The sequence below is a fragment of the Tursiops truncatus genome, chromosome 15 (assembly GCF_011762595.2).
Source record: "Tursiops truncatus isolate mTurTru1 chromosome 15, mTurTru1.mat.Y, whole genome shotgun sequence".
Classification (NCBI taxonomy): domain Eukaryota; kingdom Metazoa; phylum Chordata; class Mammalia; order Artiodactyla; family Delphinidae; genus Tursiops; species Tursiops truncatus.
In genome coordinates this window covers 31,711,923-31,734,718 of record NC_047048.1, presented here as the reverse complement: position 1 = coordinate 31,734,718, position 22,796 = coordinate 31,711,923, and the positions used below count along the sequence as shown (strand labels likewise).

General features: G+C 42.4%; 1 protein-coding gene across 19 annotated transcripts in view; it reads left to right on the top strand.

Annotated features, from left to right (window-relative positions):
- Positions 1-22,796, top strand: part of RBFOX1 (RNA binding fox-1 homolog 1) — a 2,189,093-nt gene that overhangs the window by 2,087,906 nt on the left and 78,391 nt on the right. For 14 of the 19 annotated variants that reach the window (XR_012326128.1, XR_012326127.1, XM_073792341.1 and 11 more), the window contains one exon: positions 17,860-17,940. The exons of the other annotated variants lie outside the window; for them this stretch is intronic. Coding sequence is in view for 12 of the 14 variants with exons in the window: in XM_073792341.1 (XP_073648442.1) it covers positions 17,860-17,940 (81 nt within the window). In the remaining 2 variants the exon portion in view is untranslated. The remainder of the gene's footprint in view (positions 1-17,859; positions 17,941-22,796) is intronic. 19 annotated transcript variants of the gene reach the window in all.

Below are 22,796 nucleotides of genomic sequence, written 5' to 3'. Positions count from 1 at the left end.
TCATGATAGCTAGCCAACAAAACTGCTGATTGAAAGCACCTTTAATCTTCATACATGAGTAAAACAAAATAAAAATAAATAACAGAAGGCTATACACAATTGTCGACATGGTCCTGACAAATGGCAAAGTCATCCGTTTCTCACTTGCTGTGGTAAGATGGCTGCAAAGCTCACGCACACTTTATATCGTATCTGCCAACTCATTTCTGTGATTAAATATTCCATCAGTGGGGCTATAAGGCAGCAAAGCTTCACAAGATTCGTAAGATGCACCACTTGAACGCACATAACTCACTTCCGTGGATAGGGAGCTCCCCGCCTGCAAAGGAAAATTGGAATTGAGTTAAATTACTCCACGAGCTGTGATCAATAGGGAGAGGAAAAGATCTTCCAATGCAATGCAGATCTAAGATAGAGTAAGGTCCTGATGACTAGAAATACACAATTAAACTCAAAAGGAGAGAGATGCAGAGTCAATCGACTTGGAAACCTTGAAGATGACAGTGAACAATAGTCTTGGTGGCACTATTATTATTAGTGGGCTTTTGCGGGTGAGGAAAGAAGGGGGTCCTGAGTGGATCCTCCTTCTGAAAATAAACATTTCTGCTTTGTGGGGAGTGAAACAAAATGACGGGTGCTAAAAGAAGGGCATACCTATCTGCAAAGTCACACTTGAAAAGTGGCCAGGTCTTGAAACTAGGTTATCCTGGGGTTATAGGGAGGATCAGATAAAATAATGAGTGTAAAAGATCTTCACAGACTGTAAAGTAAGATAAAGATATAAGAGATTAGTGTGATCGCTGAAGTCACCTGGATTGATTGTGTCCACGTCGGCACAAGCCTGGCCACGGATCACATGACTTGATGCCAGGCTAGCGGATGAGAAAGTGGATTGGGATCTCAATATAAAGGTTAAAAATGAAGAGGATGGATGTAGTGCTCTGTGATTGCGTAGCTCGAAAGGGCAGGTGTATTTGACCTTGGATTACCGGGACAAAGGTATTGGTTTTCTATGGGCTCTTGGCCACTGTGAACCATGATTCATCTAAGAATTGGGTCAGAAGTAGGTAAATGTAGGTCTCCCTCCCCCCACTTCACTTGGTTGAGTCCATCACAGTTCAGAGAATGACCTTTAGCCACACTTTTGGATGGACTTCTTTCCATTTCCTTTCCTGCAATCTGGATACAAGAGCATCTGAAAAAATGTAAAATTTGTCCAGAACCTGGGATAACCTGACCTAAGTTGCTTTTCTTTTATTGGTCACAATCCTAGACTTTGGATTGGGCTTGGGGTGATCTGCCAAAAGACTGGGTACAAAGCACGCCCCGTTTTGGGTGACTGCCTTAGCATCCTGAAAGAGTATAAGGTGGGTTGGAAAGGCACCTGCCACCACCCAGAGCCCCCTCCAAGCAGCAAATATTCAGGTGTACCTCATGACTCTAAAGTTGCGCATATCCACCCAGAGGACCAGCCTCGCCTGGACTCAGAGCCAGGGCAGTGAGGAGCTGCTTCTTGTGAACAAATGACCTTTGGCTCGGTGATGTTGTGTATAATTTACACATCTGCCAGATTCCAGTGCAGTGCACTTCAGTGAACTGGAACGGAAGAGTCCAGATTTAAGTCCCCGAGCAAAGGATTTTCAGCCTGGAAATGTTCCACTTCAAAGAGTTTATCTCGTACATCTGTTTACTTTTGCCTCCCCTTTTGGTGGCAATTCACTTTGCTTCTTCTCTCTCCTCCCTGCTTCTGTCTTAATGGATTTCACTCCATCCCTGGCCACATTTGGCCTTAATTTTTATCTGCGTCCTTCCCTGTCCTACAGAGGGAATGCAGCTCGGCTTTGATGGAGCCTGTGGGGATCTTCAAACAGGATCGGCACTCGCTTATGTGCTGAAAACTGCATTTCCTAAATAAATGGGTCCCCATTCTATTGCATGGAAAGGCTATAGCAAGGTGAGCTTGCCCCAAAGCAGGGAGTGACAGGATGGTCCTTGTAGGAGAAGCCCCACCACTAGGCTGTGGAGGAAGATGAGGTTCGGGTATCTGGCTCTGGATAAATTTCATAGGGAAAGTTCTAGGTTGCCCTCATCAATATACTCGGCAACTCAAAACATCAGCAACATAAGCCAACTCTGGGCGCTTAATCTGTGCCAGGCACTGTGCTGAACTCTGTGTCTCCTCCAATTCTAATAAAAATGTTATAGCATTATCTTCTTTGTAGAAATTATGAAACCAAGGTTTTTGTGGAGAGTTTATCTCATTTCCTAAATCACGGAACTAGTTTGTGAAGCATCTGTATATTATATAAAGGTCTTTTTTCTAACCGCAAAGCCCATATTTTTCACCACCTTCCGATGCAGCTTCCTCAGTAGTAGATGAGGGCACCCCCTCTATGCCTTCCATTCATTAGGTCATAGAATATAATGGCAATTAGGAAGAGTATCTTTGCATTTAATATTACTGGCTGCATGCCCAACCCCCATGATGGGATGTTTACATATGTTTACAGAGATTGCAGCTTTGCAGGATGAGTGTCATTTTCTTCCTTTTGCAGATAAAGTAGAAATCCAGTGGAGTGGAGTTGCCCAAGGTTGCTTACTTCAAAGGTTAAAGAGCTGATTCAAACCCCTATCTTTGTATATCTTATTAGGAAGCCAATTCCTTTCCCTGCAAGTTACCTCCCATATGTTACTAAACGCAAGCTCCTGTGCCTGAGGCACAGTGAGGCCAAACAATACTGAAACGTCAGAGTTTGGAGCAGAGACAGGTTTATTATATAAAGGTCTTTATTATATAAAGAACCATGCGAGGAGACAGGTGGCTCTTGCCCCCAAACCCGCAAACTCCTTGAAGGGTTTCAGCAAAGTATTTTTAAAGGCAAGGCGAAGGAGGGGCCAGGTTGGTTGTTGCCCACTTCTTGGTGTCGGAATCCTTTGTGCACATAGCTCAGGTCACGATGTTCCTATAAACCTCCAACAAAACAAATGTTATTCTCTGTTCTGCAACTTTATCTCTACAAGAATGGAAAAGTGTTGTACTCTTAAAGGTCAGAGCCTTGAGAATAGCTATCCTGTATATTTCAGGCTATAGGCAACATTCTTAACTCTAAGCAAAAGCAAAAGAATACAAAGGTTAAAGTAAAAGAAACAGATCTAATGTGGAGTCAGATTTGTTCTTCCCTATTACACAGACATGCTTTAGTTAATCCAGTATTTTGGATTGATGGTTCTTAACTGGGAGTGATTTTGCCTCCCAAAGGAATCAGGCAATTTCTGGAGACAATTTTCACTGTTACATCTGGGGGGAGGGGTGTTCACTACTGGCCTCTAGAGGGTGGGGCTAAGGATGCTGCAAAATACCCTGCAGTGCCCCGGACGGGCCCCCACACGAAGAATGATCTGGCCTAAAATTCTGACAGTGCTGAGATTGAAAAACCCGGTCCTAATAGAAGCACATGAGTAAAGATGTGACCTATGCACCAGATATCTTAAAAATTCTCATGCCCTGCTGATGGCTACTGTTAAAGATGTCCAAGCAGCTGTAGTTATTGATGGCAATCAAAGAATGAAAGAGAGACATTTGCCCAAATGTTTCCTCTTCTGGGCATTCCTTTATGATTTTTGACTCCAGAGGGAAAAGCATAGTTTGATTTATGCTGCAGAGCTGGCTGGCTTGGCTAGACATACTCACAGGATGCAGAAAGGCTGATACACTCACAATTCCAATTTATTGCAACAAAAGGCTACAGATTGAAAATTGGCAAAGGGAAGGAGCACCTGGGGGGAAGCCCAGAGGAAACCAGGCGCAAGCTCCTGGGTGTGCTCTCCCTGTAGAGTCACAGGAAGTGCTTCGTTTTCCCAGCAAAGATGTGTGACACCACATGCAAAGTGTCGCCAGTCAGGGAAGCTCACCTGAGCCTTGGCGTCAAGTTTTTTGGGGGGAGTTGGTCACGTAGACCTGGAGCACCCATGACTGACCTCAACTACTCAAACCTTAGCCCAAAGAGCAAAAATAAGTACTCACCATAAATCACATTGCTTCCATAAACAATCTTATCAAACTGGTACTGTGTAGCCCAAGGCCACAGGCATCCAAAAACAATCTCATCAGCTAGAATATTCCACGGGCTCAGAACTCATCTCCCAGGAGCTGACCAGTCCTAAAGACAAGGCTTTGGGGGGAGATGCACAAGGTTTGAGGGGGCCGGGCTTGCTGAGTTAACCCTTTCCTGCCCAACATCAAAAAAAAGAAAATGGAGTTGGCAAGCTCAGAACATATCACAAGAGTGATCGTGATGGAAGTGGTGAGGATGAGGCTGGTGATATAAGACAAGACGTACTACTGTGTTTGCTGATTCTAGGAGAAAAGATGAAGCTGAATTTAGTTATGAAAGAGGAAGGAATGAGTGGCTTTTTCACTTAGAGCAGGGGTCTGCAAACTTTTTCAGTAAAGGGCCAGTTAGTCAATACTTTCAGCTTTATGAGCCATATAGTCTCTGCCACAGCTACTCAGCTCTGCCCTTCTAGTGCGAAAGTAACCATAGATAATACATAAAGGAATAGGCATAGCTGTGTTCCAATAAAACTTTATTTAAAAACACAGACATTTACATTTCATGTAATTTTCATGTGTCATGAAATAGTCATCTTCCTCTCCCCACCAACCAGCTATGTAAAACTGTGAAAGCCTTGGCCCCTACTTTGCTGACCCTGGCTGTAGATTCCAGATTTAATAAACACAAAGCTTATGCCCTGGGGAGGTGTTTTGGTTTTGGTTTGGGTTTTTTAGCATTGCATTTTGGTAGCAATTACAGGATACTGCATGAACCCATGGTTAGCTGGCTGTCACTCAGTTATATGATGTCCATCAAGGAAGGGCCAAAGAGAGAGGCTGTGTATGAATTCACACATACCACTGGCTTCCATTAATTCATCCTTTAGCTCAGGACCTGGGAAGTGCCAGGCACTGTGGTAGGCTCTGGGGTAGCAGCCCTTCCCTCCAGAATTTGGCAGGGCAGTAAAGGATGCACACAAATAAACTCAGGGTATAATAAATGATGATACCTCCTGGACCACTGGAAAATAACCGCTCTCTCTGCATTGAAAGGGGTGCCATAAACTGGATCTGGAAGGATAAGTTAGAGTTTGCCAGCCAAGAAGGCAGAGAGAAGATCATTGTAGGGGTAAATAAGGAGAAGTTTGGTAGCGTCCAAAGGAGTTTCTCAACCTTATCTTCAGAATCCACTGAGAAAAATTAAAACAGAATTAAAAATAAATACAAGTACTTGATGTTCATCTGAGATGGGAATTTCTGAGGCAAAATCAGTTTTCTCCAAAGACTGAGAAATATTGACTGAGATCAGAAAGAACCTTCTAGAGAAAAGTTGCTAAAGACCTGATAATACCATAAAAAGGAATCTGGATTCTGGAATTTATCCGTTGAGTGGTTGACAACCATTGAAAGCTCTGATTAAATAAATGAAATAATAAAAAAAAATAAGAACACAGTGATGAATTAGGACCCAGACCTACATTTGCAACAAATCGGAGTCTTATCATGAACAATATATGTGGGTTAAGCCCTGAAAGATGTAAGACCACATCGGTGACTGGTCACCAATCCCAGAGACTGGGTTCTTGACAGACCCCAGGATTACCAAATGGTGCCCAACAACAAAAGCTATTATACAATGTGTCTCCTACTTTTGTCCAAAACTTTTCTGAGGAAAGCAGATTACCAGAGATTTTTAAAATGAGGTGGGTTCATTTTTCTCTTTATGTTTTAACTTGAGTTACCATTCTATCATAAACCATTTCGTTTTGAAGATTTTTTTGCTTTCCACTTTCAGCGTTCTTTTCAAAATTTATGGTTCACTGTTATTAGCCCAGCCAATTAAGTTGTTGTGTAAATAGAGACAAATTGGCTAAATAGTGTTTAATATACTTTATGTTAATAATACGTAGATACTCATTCTCCAAGTATAAAACGAAGCTGTCCCCTTTTCTTTTAAAAAATTTAGTGTTGAAGAACCAACACACAAATCTCAAAATCCTAGTTAGATTAACTACACTGATGACAGTTAACGCATTTCTAGAACTTCTATGGAACTGTTACAACCCATTACAGTCAAAATATTGGTTTATGAAAAATTAATAAAGCCAATGGAAAATGGAATCCAGCATTAGCTAATAACACCAAAAGAATCAACCAGAATTAATTATGCTGCATGCTACATTCTAATGAGTTTTTCATTAAACTGTATACCATTATGGAAACTAAACAAGGATTACTCAAAGAATAATGCCAACGGCTGTTATTTTTTTAGGGGATTAAATTAGTTACTGGGTTATACATTTAAAACTGACGCAGAGGTTAATCGCTGTACACTCATCATTGTGTTAAAGTCAGTATCATTTTAAAAACACGAACACCCCAATATCATTGATATTTCCTCTGGAAAAAATATAAATCCGTTTGTATGTTTCTAGTGTTTGTTTGATATACATGTGGTATTGTAAACACTGAAACCCTCTATATTAGTTCTCTGTCATTTTCGAAAACAATTTTCACCAGGTGAAATAGTCTATACTTGCTTTCAGCCCATTGCTCTCTGTGTGTGTGTGTGTGTGTGTGTGTGTGTGTGTGTGAAAGAGAGAGATTTAGGAGTATCTTTAAATAAATGTACCTGATTATTTTTTGAGAGATTCAGAATTGAAATATAGTATTTTCTACTCTCACCAAAAGAATAAGTTCAGGATTTTAAACCTAATCTAGGATAAGAAGGAAACTCAAGATGAATCTCTACAGCCATCCCACAAATATACCCAGATCCTCCTAAAATCCAGTTCTGTAATAGTAAGTGAAATATAAGAGGGGGCCACTAGGGAGGGCTTTCTGGAAGGCTTTTTGGACTCTTGTAGCATCATAGAAGCTCTCGCACCTGGAGGATGAGAGGCAGAGAGGGAGGAAGTCCATCTGGGTTCTTTGCAGAGACTTGTAAACTCCACTGTTTTCAGCCGAAGCACAATTTGTAATTTTTTTTTCTCCCGAGCAGAGATTGCACACTAAAATATCTTTAGGAGGAGGTTGTGAGACCAGTAAGTGAAATGTGCAAATTGGAAGGGACATATCTCAATTATAGCAGGAGTAGCTTCTCCCCATCACTTTGAGTGGCTCTGCCAGGCAGGAATACTAGCCCAAACCCATGTGGCCCCATCTCCTGATTCCTCAAGAGAAGCCAGACATATGTCTTGTAACATTAAAACTCCCAAATGTAAATGTTTGCAATTATTTCCCAATCTTAAAGTGTTTTCCATTAATTCTATTATGTTTAGCATTATGTACAGTACATTAGTTAGCAATGGGCTACTCCTTTCTTAAAAGAAAAAGACAAAAACAAAAACAAGAGAACAAAAAAAGTCCCCAACGGGCCATATTTTGAGATTTCAAATAATAATAATAATTACTATTTCCATTATTACAGTTACTGAGATCACTTATTGATTAGCTACTATTTACCAAACGCTTTCATGTAATAGTTTTAATCCTTACAACAATACTTAATGAAACTGATAGTTTTGCCCCTATTTTACAGATGTGAAAACCGAGGCTCAAGGATATTAAATGATGAGGTCAAGAACACTTAGCGAGGCTAGCAAAAACTAAGTTTAAAAGTTTCCAAAGCCCATGCTTTTCCAACTACATTATCCGAGCTTAAGGGTTCACTATTTCTCCTCCATGTTTCCTTCCCCCACGTCTTATTTCTACCCTGCAAGTGGGATTTTTCTTATCTACAGAAGATACATCCTGCCCAGAGGCTTCCTTGTTTGGATTTAAAACCCTATTGCAGATTCTTAAAGGTGATCAGGAGGTTGTAGCTAACACCTTTAGCCTGACAGTCAGGTGTTTTCAGCCAGAAGATGACTGCAGAATCTTTAGACACGATTTTGTTGGAAAGGTGTTGGTGGATATTTATCATTCCAAGGTTGGAGGAGATGTTTCATCAACTCAGGACCAAGTATCACCATTGATAGGCTTCATGAGAGAGTCTGAGCTTTGGAGTCATGCGAAGCTGGCTCCGATTTCAGTTTTGTCTCATAGTTTTGTCTCTCTCAGCTTTAGTTTCCTTGTGGATTTAATAAGAAAAAAAGTTATAGTGCTTGTAGAACATACTCGGTCCAGAACCAGAAACTCAATGGCATCTTAATTGTCAGTCTTATTAATATCACCTGTACTGAAGATTGTTTATATAGTCCCTACATAGGTATTTTACTGTTGTTGGTGGCCCTGGAATCCCCTGGGAGCTTATTAGAAATGTAGACTTTCAGGCCCCACCCCAAACCTGCTAGATCATGATCTACATTTTAAAAGGGTCCCCACCCATTGATTCAGTTCATATTAGCATTTGAGAAGCAAAGCTCTAGGATGGCCTTTATCTATATATTGACACCCATGACCCAGAAGGCCAAATGCCTTAGGAAATAAAATTTATTTGCATTGTTTTTGTTGTAACTGAATTGCTATCCTTCCACAAATACCTTATGGGACCATATTTCTCCTTGTTCCATTGTCTTAAACCACAATGAATTAAAAAGAAATTTGGGACAAGTATTGAAAAAACATGTCTTCAAATTGTTTTTGGATGTTTGTTTTTTAAACAAAACTGAAATAAAATTAAAATTTTGACAAAGTATTGATAAAATGATACCCTCTGAAATGTTTAGTGACAGTTTCCTGGGGAGTGGCTAATGCTCTCCTGAGAGACAATTAGTAGTAGTATTGTTCCAAACAGAAAGTAGACGTTAGAACAAGGGTCCCCAAATGTATTCTGTAAGGTTCCAGGTAGCAAATATTTTAGTCTTTGAGGGCCATGCATTCTCTGTTGCAATTACTGAGCTCTGTTGTTGTAGCATAAAGCAGCCATAAATAATCTGCAAGTGAATGAGTGTGGCTGTGTTCCAATAAAACTTTATTGATAGATACTGAAATTTGAATTTTATATAATTTTCGCTTGTCACCAATATTATTCTTCTATTGATCTTTTTTTTCCTCAACCATATAAAAATGTAATCATTCTTAACTCAGGGCCATACAAAAATGGTGGTAGGCCGGATTTCACCAGAAGACTGTAGTTCGCCTGCACCTGATTTAGAAGATTAGCCTTAAGTCCATGGGTCCAGGAAATTAGTTGGTTTATTTTGCATTCAGCACCACAATATTTCTGTCTGTGTGATCTTGGGCAAGATCCTTAAACTCTCTCTGTCTCAGTATCCCCATCCATTAAGTAGATATAATAGTAGTACCTCTCTTACAGGGTTAAGAGTAGGGGATGATCCAAATTAAACATTGAGAGGTTTGCGGGGCACTTAGCAGGTCTTCAGTAAGCAATTTTTGGAATTGTCGCTGTAACATTTGAGGATCCGATATATTTATTATCATATTGAGTCAATCAACTGCTTTCTTTAAAAGCCTCTATTAGCCTAAATTTGGAGGCAGGAGCTTAAGGTAACAGTCGAGTCATTACATTTTTCAAACAATAAAGAATCAAGGAGAAATTTCTACAGAGATCTGACATACTGTCCTTGCAACTTTTTTCTGCAATTACATCAAAATAAAACGTGGAAAGAAAAAAATGTGACGTGTTTCTTTCTAAATAGGAATGTCAAAACTCACCAAATAAGCTGGAAAGAGGGATTATGAACACCATAGACAGATTCACTCCAGGGCTCCTTTAAATATGGAAATCCCCTGGCGCAATTAAAACATGATTTGATTTATAAGAATTAAATATACATGCAATATTTTCTGCAGCCTCTGTGCCTAAATGGAAATACCTCTGTACTTAAAATGCTCCCATAACCCTTCAGAGAAGCTCATCTTTCAGGCATGTATAAAAGCTTTAGGTATTAGCTGTGAAAATATTCTTACGTGGATTAGCTCAATGCTAGTCTGTTAAAAAATGCGTAACTGTAAAAGCCAAAATCATCAGGCTTTGGATGAATTTGTCAACTGGAAGCAGTAGCTTCCATTGGCAGGGACCACATGGCAACCTCCCAGGTCTCTAAGTAGAACAGAAGTTTGATGCTTATATGATGCTGCATAGGGGACCCTCATGGTAGCTCCTCATTGATCCTCAAGGCAGAGTTCATGATAAGGTAGGACTACCACAACAAAGTACCATAGACTGTGTGCCTTCAACAACAGACATTTATTTTCTCACAGTTATGGAGGCTAGAAGTGTGAGATTAAGGAGTTGACAGGGTTGATTTCTTCTGAGACCTTTCTCCTTGACTTGTAGACCGCCATCTTCTCCTTTTGTCTTCACATGGTCCTCCCTCAGTGTCTGTGTCCTAATTTCCTTTTCTTATGAGGACATCAGTTATAGGAATTAGTTTCTACCCTAATTTTACCTTAATTACCTCTTTAAAGATGCTATCTCCAAACACAGTCACGTCCTAAGGTACTGGGTGTAGGACTTCAATGTATGAATTTTGAGGGAACACCACTCAGCCCATACAGTAGAGCAGGAGTGCCGTATGTCTTCTTCTGGATGGAAAACCAAGGGTGAGCTCTCTAGGATTATGTGATTAGTGTTTTGTGTGCCTTCTTCCCCAGCCTGCCTCCAGAGACTTTGACAGAATAGCTTGGACTAGAAGTGAGGTACGCTTTTCCGTTTGAAATGCTCCAAAGCAAACTTGGTCAAAGGACAAAAGGGGAAGGATCAAAAGTAAATAAATTTTACCTCTTTGCCTGCAGAAGTAAACAGACCAGATATATTTAGCCATTTTCATTTTTCTCCTAAATCTGTGATGACCTAAGGCCTGGTTTACTGAGTGCATCTGCGGAGCAGCAGAATCGCCCTGGGTTGCTGATGAAATGCAGATTTCCCACCCGCTGAGTCACACTTTTCAGGGCTGGGGCCTGGGAGGGTACAGCACTTCAGATTCTCCCAGGTGGCTCTTAAACTCTGGAGGCTTTGAAAACCTCTGATTTAAGGGTGGAAAGAACTCAGGGCATTGAGGTTTGGGGGACTGGCTCTTCTCCAGCGTTTCGCAAAGTATGGGCCCCAGAAAACATGAGAACTTGTGAAAGATACAAGTTCCCAGGCTCCAGCCCAGACCTATGGAATCAGAAACACTGGCAATGGGGCCCGGCGTTCCGTGTTTAACCAACCCTCCAGGGGATTCTGGGGATGCAAGTGGTTGTGAGAACCCTGGGTGATACCACCCCTTTTCTTAAAGTACTGCTCCCACAAGAAAGAAGTCAGCGGGTTTCTGTTTCAGTGAAGTCTCCTTTTCTCCCCAGCTCACAGTTTGTTTTTTCAACCATAACCAGTATTTTCCTACTTTTATTCTAATCAAAAATAAAAAGCTTTAAAAATCATTCAGCAACCATAGAAGCAGGAAGGAGTCACTGAGAAAGTGAGCAAAGGTCGAGGAACACAGATAGCTGGTTTCTCACCTGGAATTTGCCTCTGACTGATGATAAGCCTTTTCGTAAATGACATCGTTGTTCTGTGCCTCCTTTTTTTCCATCTATAAAAATGGCCTAGGGCTTCCCTGGTGGCGCAGCGGTTGAGAGTCCGCCTGCCGATGCAGGGGACGCGGGTTCGTGCCCCAGTCCGGGAAGATCCCACATGCCGCGGAGCGGCTGGGCCCGTGAGCCATGGCCGCTGGGCCTGCATGTCCGGAGCCTGTGCTCCGCAATGGGAGCGGCCACAGCGGTGAGAGGCCCGCGTACCGCAAAAAAAAAAAAAAAAAAAAAGCATATGGGGTTCAGCAGGTGTACCCCAGATCTACCCAGTGGGCACACAGTAGGTCCCAATAGACGGCTGCTGAATGAATGAACTCATAGCCTCATCTTTCCCGAGCCGAGCACTGGAGACAGGAAGGCAGCTCTGTAATGGTCCCCTCTGGGACTTTTTCCCCTCAGCCCTCTTTCTAGAGTTACTAGGTATCGGGGGTGGGGGGTGGGAAATCTCCCCCTTCAACCCTCTTGAGTTCTTGTGGTTGGTCTAATAATAAAATTGTCACAAGACAGATGAACAGGAGAAAAAAAGAAACAAATTTTAATACGTGTGCACAGAGGTCTCATAGAAGTGGGACCTAAGAAGTGGCCAAAGCAGGCAGCTTTTATACTTGTTAGACAAAGAGACAATAAATGTGTGAGGAATTGACAGCACAAAGAAGCTTAGGCTTTGGAAAATGAATTAGTAAAGAGTGTAAACAGAGTTTGGTTTGAGCTTGGGGCAGTAAATTAAAGGAGTCACAGGATTTGTTGGTGCAGCTTCTCGGCCCAGAATTCCCCATCTCTGATGATAAGGGTGTCCTTCTACTTCCAGATGCTGGGAGGGCACCTTTCACCTGAGGGATTTATTTCCTGCTTTCAGGGAGGCAGAGAGAAGTTTCAGTGTTCTTAAGTAACTTTAATTCAAACTAACCAATATGCCATTGAGGCACATTTTGGGGCAGCACGCCCTGGATCCCATCGTAGGACAAGTGACATCCGGAAAGCGGGACTCCAGCAATGATCTCTGTTTTCAAGTGACCCTGGACTAGCACATCTTAGATGTCTGTGGAGACACAGGGACCACGGGACACACACAGACCTCACAGGGCAGGTGCTCCTGAATTCCCATTGGCTCTTAGATGTTTTACAAAGTCTCGTTGTTGTTGTTATGCTTTGGGTCTTTGTCTTTTGCATTTCAACAGAGATAAGAGCATCCTTCTCTAAATCTCCCAGCCCATCTTCATCTTGGAGCTAATGAAGCGAATCAGTCATTCCCAGTTGCTAGGCAATTGGAATGTTTCTTTGACTTTTTTTTTTTAATTCAGAAATTATAGGGAGGGCCCAGGCATTTCACTGGACTAGCTTGTAGCTCTGCCTATTTGGTATTAAAATGGAAGGGCAACCGTTGCAAAACAGCTTTTCTTTTCTTCCTTTAACGTTCTAATTTTGTTTCTTGAAAGTGTGACAGGGCTGCCTACCAGAATCCCTTCCCGTAGTTTCTCTCCTCAGTTGCTTCCTGACTCTGAGCCTAGGTCCCTGGACCCATGGGGACAGGATGATGAGTAAGACATGATTCTTTTTTTTTGCGGTACGCGGGCCTCTCACTGTTGTGGCCTCTCCCGTTGCGGAGCACAGGCTCCGGACGCGCAGGCTCAGCGGCCATGGCTCACAGGCCCAGCCGCTCCGTGGCATGTGAGATCCTCCCGGACCGGGGCACGAACCCGTTTCCCCTGCATCGGCAGGCGGACTCTCAACCACTGCGCCACCAGGGAAGCCCAAGACATGATTCTTGACCTCTTGGAGTTCAGTGCATCCATGGGGAAGATACTCGTTAAATAGACCATTGCAACACAATCTAGAAAAGCAGAGGAGGGAAGCTGAACCTGGCCAGGTAGAGGCAAATAAACCCAGTCTCTAGGAGGAGGAGAAGCCAGAGCCCAGTGGAAAGGGAGGGGAATTATCTCAGGGGGAGAGGAAGGGATTCCTGGGAGAAGAACCACCCTGTGCAAAGGCCTGGAGGGGTGAAACTGCACCCTTGTTCCAGTTGGTTTGAGTCCAAGTTCTTCACGGAAGGGTTGGCAGCACAGGAAAATAAAATGTAGTTAGTTTCCCCTTCCTGTCTGTGGTAGGAAACACCCCTGCTGGGCTTCTCCTTGCCCCTCCATGGGCCAGGAATGGTCCTCTACACAGTGGGGAGTCTCCAGGTGAGAAGGAAGAGTTGGGTTGCCCCATCTGAGGTATGGATCCTGGCTCACCCTCCCCCCGCTGGAGATGCCAAATCCAGCCCGAGGGCGGCCGCGGGGACCCACATCTTGCCAGAATTTAGGATGCTGACAGTCATGGCACTCTGATTCGCAAGTGAGCGTGACAGGCTTTGGGAAAGGCTCTGATGATCCCAAGATCGTGGGCTGTCACATGGATCCCAGTGCCTGCAGCTGCAGATAGAGTCATCAACCTTCCAGGAAATGGACGACCAGGCTCCTCAGGTTTCACTTAAACTGGATGAGTCAACCTTCAAAGAACCAGAAAAGAGGAGGAAACAAGTGTGAACTGTAGGCATGCAAATTCCCAGCTATAAACAAGGAACAGAAAGGTTGGTTGGGAAAAGCACTGTTTTTAGCAAAGAAAATAGAAATGAAGAGGTCTTTAAAAACATAATAATTCAATCATATTCATTAATCCCTCTGAGGGCCAGGTATTTTGCTAGGAGCTGGGGATAAAAGGATGAGTATGATTTGGCTGTGATCCAGGGGGATTCTCAGTAGCTAAGACTGATATGTAAATAAAAAGTTGTAATACTGCGTATCAAAGGATCTACTAGGGAGATTTTTTTTTTAAGTGTGATAGGAGCATAGAAGATGGAGTAATTAACTCCTGCGGACTGGGAAGAGAGGAGGTGACACTTAATGCAGAGGCGTTGGGGGTAGGGGAGAACCACTTCTTTTTTTTTCAATTGAACCACATATAATTGCCAATGTCAACCCTGTTTGACATAAGAAAGGTCAATTTCATATGGTTTAACCTAACAGAGCAGGAATAGGATAGAGGTTTCATCCCGTCCACTGACAATGATCTAATGATAGTAACTGCCTAGAAACTGTGTTAAGAATGATCCTGAGGATTCCAGGCTAATGGGAAAGGACACTATTGAAATTGATGAATGGTTTCTCCTGGTTAAGGAATGGATGGATAGTGGTATAATTTGAACATAGTTGCCATCCTTAAATTCTAAGGAGGTTTATAAAGCAAAGGCACGGAAGTCTGAGAAATACAGGACGTCGCGATGGTTATAGACAGTTCATGGTTGTTGGAGTGTCTATGTTGGGGGGCAGATCAAAGACTCAGTTTGGGAGACTCATTAGAAAGCTCAGTCCATGCTATATCACAAAATGCCTCTTTAAAAAAATATATTGGAGTATAGTTGATTTACAATGTTGTATTACTTTCTGCTGTATAGCAAAGTGATTCAGTTGTACATATACATATATCCACTCTTTTTTAGATTCTTTTCCCATATAGGTTATCACAGAGTGCCTTGAATGACCTTGTAAACACTCCTCATACTGCTGCTTGTACCCTATTATCTAATTGACTGACTTTTTTAAACAAACACACATTACTGACCCCCACCCGAAAAACACAGGGAGGTTACAGTGTTCTTCTCTGCCGCTTTGGTTTTGTTTAATTCAAAGCTTTCTTGTAAGAAAAGGTCACAAAGTACTAACAGAACATACAATAAGTACTTTGCAAATTAAATTGGAGGATGTTTTCAGGTAAAATAAAAACCAAGTCCTGTGACAGTATGGATTTTATTTTACAAAGGTCAAAATCATTTTGCATAAAGACTTTTTTTTGCTACAAAGAGGACATCCAAAGTTATTTCAGTCTATTTTCTCAGAATCCACAGCATATGAAAATTAGGAAAGCATCATTATGCACTTCCAGGATTTAGTTTTCTAGAGAGAATCTGTGTTGTGTCCCAGTGGGATTCACTAAATTACAGAGCATAGCATTGAACATTGACCCTAAGGTTTTTAACCGCACAATACTGAAGTGCCTTTCTGGATATGTTTTTGCTACAATTATATTTTTCTTTGGAAACCTAGGCACCCCAAGAAACTTCAGATCTCGTTTTTAAAGTGGTTTTTAACCAGGGAGCTTTCTCACGATCCGCCTGCCTGGGTCCCCTTCTCCCTAGAAGATTCTGATCTGGTAGCTTCCTGTATATCCTATAGAAATATTAGTTTCTTCTAAGATTTCTAGCACTGAGCACAAGCTTACAGGCAGCCCCTGCAAAATCAGGAGCTTCCCTGATAAAGCAGAATAGAGGCTAGGACAAGTCTTTTCTCGGAGGTATCCTGCCTCCTGTGGGTTGATTTTGGACCCTGTGCCCCACGATCTGGGTGTGTTTAGTTTGTTCTTAATCCCCGTACTATGCCAGTTTCCTGCCAGAACTGGAAAAACCTACTGAATAGAAATTAGAACATGTGAAGTCTCATCTTACATGTTGCAATAAATTATATTTAAATCAAGTAGAAAGAAGAAAGAGCTATCAGTTTAGCAAAGGTTGATCGTGACTCAAGCCCATCCAGACTCTCAATATATTGACTATCAGAGAGGGTTAGTTAATTTCACTCTTCTATCCAGGCTTTTGTGGGAGGAGGAGGAAGAGGGGGGCTCTTCTCCAGCTATAAGCATGGCATAGCAGGTTAAATGTGAGAACGATTGGGGGGGATCCCTTCAGATAGAACTTCTGTCCATGGGCTACTTCTCCTTGTCAAAGATGGGAGGGAATTGGCCGGCCTCGTGTTGTGGGAAGGGTGAGGTGCCTTAGGGATTTTAACAGTCTTTGTTTTGCCTGGACGTATGTACAGAATCTAGAGAAACACAGGGAACGCAGGGTGGAATTTGAGGAAACCTTTTTAGTCCTCCTCGTGTGACTCCTCTATTTTGGCTCAATACCTGAAGGATGATAGTCCTGGAGACCCCCTTTGGAACTGCATCTGGTTTTGAAGTTCAGAAAAGATTCCTGTCTCTTAATGCTATTGTATGGCAGCCCCTCTCTATTTGGCAAACCTCCCTCTCACTCTAGAGGTTCTAACTCCCTTTTGTTGACATTGGGAAAGATACCAAAGGATTGCAGAACCCCTCCCAAGGGCAGGTCTCCAAGGATATAGGTGAGTTGACTGGAAGTCAGGGCTATTTCTCCCAGGAGATTGCTTCACAGCGGCTGTGATGACAGGAGAAAGCAGAAACAAATGGAGGTGGCTGACCTTGCCCAGCCAGGGGAGGGAACAGAAACCACAGGAGCCCATTTCCATCATCAGTAACACGCTTACAAGTCCTCAAAGGTCTCTCTCATTCTTCTCAAACTCTTTGAGTTTGAGCTTCGCGGAAGCAGGAGAACAGAACTGATACCCTGAAGATTCCCTAACCTGGTCATCTTTGGAGTGGGTATTATTCACAAGATGTCATAGATTGAGGAGCTATCTCAGGATTCCACCACTCTTCCCTGCTATAAAACTCCATTTTGCAAGGATAAGCCCGAGACCCTTTGCTTTAAATCAGGGAGAGGAGTGTCATCACTACAGTGCAGCCATGGTCCGCAGGCTTAGGAAGCAGCCTCTCCTGCTGGAAGGCAGAGAGCTTTAGGGAAGAAACTGGAAACGCAGAAGCCAAAAGTGGTCTCACCCGAGTCCAGTATGGGTCCAGGGTGGGTCCCAGGGATGGCCAAGTTGCTTTTATTTTTTCCCTGCCTTACTTCTGTTCTTCCTCTGAAGAACTGATTCAGAAAAACTAAAATGGGGGAGAGGAAAAGTTTTCTTTAAACATATCGATGCATGCGCTTACCATTTATTCAGTGATTATTACATGCCAGCCCCTGTGTTGGGCACCTCTCCAGTAACACGATTCATAACCCTTCCTGGTGATAGGTATATTCACCCCCATTTTCCAGATGGGAATCCCGAGGCACAGAGAGGTTCAGTGACTTATCAAGATCACACAGCTAAGTAATATCTGAGTCAAGCTTGTTGTCCAGTTCTCTGTGATATTTCTAAAGCTCCCTTTTGATTATGCCATGCTGCCTGCATTCCTGATCTGAAATCAGACCCCACCACCCAAACCCCATGTGAAAAAGAATGACATGTGCGTGGTGGGCTGGGCGGGTGGGCTCCTACCAATCCCCTTTGGCCAAGGCAGGGGGCTTCCCTGGGTGTCCCCATCCTGCGCTCGGGCGTGTGGCTGTGTTTTCATTTCTCTGCCTTTCTCGTTTGCATTGCCATATGATCTCCCAGGTGTAGTGTGCCTGTCCCCCAACCAGATGCCATCTCTCTCTCTCTCTTCCGTAGGCACCGTGCTGTTGTGCCAGGCAAACCAGGAGGGATCTTCCATGTACAGTGCCCCCAGTTCACTTGTATATACCTCCGCAAGTAAGCCCGCTCTCGTGGCTCTTTTTGTTTTGTGACATAAGTCTGAGTCCAATCACCTTCCCTGCCATGTAAGTTCTCTCCCACTCCCTCTGCACCACCCTCCCTTGTTGCTCTCTGTGAGGTGAAGCTGACTCTCATAAGCATGTCTCTGGTTTTCCCTGTTGCCTTAGCATCTAACCCCTCTGCTCATGTCTGAATCCTCACTTCCCAGCTGTCCCAGCCATTCGTCGTTAGACCTTTGTCAGGATTGGGGCCAAAGGATGGGACATGGGGCTTTGGGTTGGGGGCAGGGGGATGGGAGGGGAGGGATATAGTTCATTGCCTTCCTTCTATCACAGCTTTGCAAATCAATACGAAAATAATTGAAGTAAAATATGCAGGCCATCCAAGTGACACCCTACCCTAGCAAAAGGTGCTTGGTTGGTGATCTCGGGCACAGTTTTCTCATTGTGGGAAATATTACTAGCCCGTGGCCAGTGACTTGTTTGCAAGGCTGTATTATCCTTTGCGATTCATCTAAGGAGGAAGAAATAAAAGAAAAATGTGGTTCTCCCCCATTTAACGGGGGGGGGGGATAATATTAAAAAAAAGCACTTTAATAGATATAGCCATGAATTGCTAGGGGGAGGAGACCAGAAATAAATATGGAACAGAGATCACAGTGTTGGCACGGAAAAAAATCAAGGATTTCTCTGCCTGGGATGGATCCTCTGGAGTGGAGAATGCCCCACCCCCACCCCAGTTCCCAGAGCAGGTTGCAGAATTACAAGTTCTAGCTGAGTCCACCGTGGTTCTCCAGCTGGTTTGCCCCACCTCAAAGTCCCCTGGCACAGCCGAGACCTTACCCTCTATTTCATACAGTGCGTCTACACCCTGGAGAACCCCCATAACTGCCAAATGGGTCCTCATTGGGATTGGTGATCAAAAGTGAGCCCGGGGGCCAGAGGGAAGGTGGGCTGCTTCTGAGATCAGCTAGAGGAGCGGGCAGGTGGAGAGCAGAGGCAACAGCCTCAGGGCAATTAAGAGGATGAGAGACAAGAGGGGACTCTTCACCACGTACCAAGATCTAGCATCTCAATTCCCAAGACTGAGACAAATCAGACTCTTCGCTGCGGGGGCAAAGGTTAGAAGCAGTCACAGGGAAGCCAAAAACATCATGGTTATGAGAAACCCGAGGGTCTCTGAAGTCATCAGGTCATGGGCGTAGCCAGTTGTTTCTCCCAAGCAAAGTATAATCTTCAGCAGAAGCTTTGACATTCCTTAAATGCAAGTATTTTTCCGTGTCCCCAAGACGCCAAAATCTAACCATACTGGCGAGAAATGGTTCTTTCTGAATTTATGAATGTTGTCCCATTTGGGCCAGTGTAAATTATTTGCATGTGTCTCCTAGAACTAGAAAGCTACTGCACATTTTCACAGGCTTAACCTTGTTTAATCCTCAAAATCTGCACCAGGTAGGTATTATAATGTTTGCTTTACAGCTGAGGAAATGGAGGGCAATGAGAAGTGGACTGATTCACCCAGGATCACACAGCCAGGATATGGTAGATTTGTTTTTTGAACTTGGTGAGATTAATCAACTTTTGTCTGCTTTTCTGGCTCTATTTGACTCTAAATCTCATCATCTTTCCATTGTAAATACCTGTCCCTCCTTCTCCATAAATGTTATTTTCCGTAGGAGAGAGGGTGACCCAAGCTCACCATAGTCCCAGAGTATTATTTGGGGTTTTCTCTGACATTGTTGTCCTACAGAACTGTATAGAATGAAGTGTGTTGTATCTGCACAGTTCAGTACACATGCTCGTGGGACCGAGGCACAGAATTTTTAATTTAATTTTACTTAATGTTACTCCAATTAGCCACCTGGGGCTGGTGGCCGCCATCTTGGACAGAGTGGCTCTCTATGATTACATGCTGTATGTATATCTCACTTTTCTTTATAGAAGTGAACAAAACAAATTAACTCCAAGAAAGGGCTAGCTTGGATTGGTATAGCTATTGTAAAGTGACTTGGGGAAAATGTGTCATAAATGTCAAGCATGGAAATATGTCACAAATTCTCCAAGTTAAAATAGGTAGAGCATACAGAGAAAATAAAATCACCTAAAGCAGGGATCAGCAACCCACAGCCCAAAGGCCAAATCCAGCCCCCAGCCTGCTTTTGTAACACTGGTGAGCTAAGAATGGCTTCTCAGATTTTTGAAAGGATTAAAAAACAAAACAAAGACAAAAAATAATATGTGACAGACGTAGATGGCCCATAAGAGCCTAAAATACTGACATTCTGGCTCTTTACAGAAAAAGTGTGCTGATCTCTGATTTAAAAGGTCCATTTTATTATTACAAACCCAAAAGGGCAATATCATATCACTCTTTATAATTAGACTTCTCTTCTTGAGTTTCAAAGTTAAAATTTATAATAATTATAGAAACTGTGTCGTGTGTCCAACACCCTTCATTTTTAGATTGCACGATCCATCATAGTACCTATACAGTTTTCATCCTGTTATTTTCACTTATTATCATGTCATATGTACTTTATGAAAATATGTTAATGGCCTCATCATAACCTATTGTTTAATGATATTATATTTTAATCTATCCACCCACTGTGTTGTTGGGTACTTAGGTTGATAGCAATTTTTCAAAAATATTCAGGAAAATAGATGTCCTTGTATACACTTTGTATATAATAGTTTTAAGGAAAACGAGTAAATAGCTAATCGTACTACCCCATACCAAAGCAAAACAAAAGCTAGTTTCTTGCAATAAGGATCTTCGCTTGTCAATTCCTGTTGTCAATTCAGATTGACAAGCTCAATTGGTATTTTGTACTGACAGCCGACCCTGAGACCCCTCCGGCTCCACTTGGGTTCCCAGGGGTGTGAGATCGGTTCCATCTTGAGGCAATGGTGCTGAGTGTAAAGATGATCCATCCCTACCTAAGACACATCGCTAAGGTTTCCTTTCTGCTCTAGTTCTCAGGGTCAGCAATGCCTTTTGGAACTAGACCCTGTCTGCAGTTAGCTGGCTTCTTTGGAACACTCATATTTTCTCTTCCAGATTAAGGTGTATATCTTAGTACAAAGTCACACCGTACTGTCTATAAATAATTCAGCCAGAAAGTAAAGGTTCATTTTTACACGCACACACACACACACAATCTGGGGACCAACATACGGTCACCTAAGATTCTTTTCCTTTCTCCAGGTCTGATATACACAGGGCTGAGAGCCACGTGCCTTGTCTTGGAAGTCTGAATGGCATGGCCTCTTTTTCTCTAAGAATCCAGCCTTCTTCCTCAAAGCTGAGGCTCCCTTATGTCTCAGCAATTTTTTTAGGCTACCCCAGTGTTTCAGGTTGAAAATGCATGTGTTTCTCATTTTTATCTAACAGTCGCGCTCCAGAAGCCAGGTGTGTGTAAATTACACATTTGTCAGTGGGATACTATGTGTTTACGGACTTTCAGGATTAATCCTGAGTTTGTGCTTTTTTCCATGGATCTTTAACTGGCCTTGGATGTTTTTGACTTAAATTGCCCCTCTGCCCAGCAGAATAGCTAATCATCTGTAAATAACACCCTTAAGTGCAGTAGGAGAGATGGTTTTTAAAGGAACCCTGCTGAATTAGTCTGTAATGAAAATAATTCCTACTGAAGTTAACTGTTTTTTAAGATGCATTTTTGCATAATGGGTTTTTCCCCCTTTAAGTGAATCATCCTCATAACATGATCCAGAACATGAAAGTATTAAGAGAAAGATTTTCACTCAGAGCTCAATAGCAATACAACCGAATCCCATAGATTTTTCCCATCACATTCCCACTGAGTCCAGTATTTCCTCCTTTTCCCCAAACTTTACCCTCATGTGAAACCCCAGTTCAAGTTGTATCCCAGAATATCCTCTTACATGTCCTAATAAACCACTTCCATCCATAGTGTATCAGATTTAAATGAAGTCTGATCAAAACTCTGGAGAATTAGGCAAGATCACCTTAGACCAAAAAATTTAATATTAATATTTTGTCTAAAAAATATTAACCTTTAATCAACTAAGTTAAACTAATTAAATTATTTTATCAATTTTCAAATAACTGTAATTAATTAATTAACATTGTGCTTTGCTTTGAGTAGCAAACAATGTAGCCCCTCAACAGAGATGTTTGGTGAAAGTGGGGTCAGGGCTGGAGACCTGCTCAGTGCCCACTCCTTCCTAGGGCCAGGGGTCTGGAGGCTCCTTCTGTCAGGGGAAGGGCACCAGCTATATCATTGTCTGCACTGTTTGCATATATCAAGTGGTTGCTTATATCAAAAAGGCTTCAGGCTGAGAGTTCATTAGTCTTTTCCAGATAATCCAAAGTAATGGCAAATTTAGATAAATGTAAATTTGAGTAGATGTATTAAATATTAACAAAATCAAATATACTGACAGCAGATTACTTCTCTGTTAAACAATTATACACTTGAGAAAAATTTGAGATAGTTCATATATAACAAATCTGATCCAAGAAAATGCCTGAATCTGAAATCATGGTAGTGTTCAACTAACTGAAAACCCTCCCTGCAAATCAAGCACTAACGTTTGTGAGTAGGGAATTCTTCCCTCTTCTAAAGTTCCTCAGGTTATTATTCGACAGATCTTGGGAGCTCTTAAATTTATTTTCTTTTGGTTTAGTGCATCTTCAGGCATCCTTAAACCTGACCTTAAAAAAAAAAAACAGCTTAAGGCAGAAATAGGAAGGTAAAGAGCATATCACCTTTCTTCACCTTTCTTCCAAACTAAGAGATTACCTCCATTTTACTTAGTTAAAATATCAAGAGGTAAATCATTGGTTCCATGAATGGGAACACCCACTTC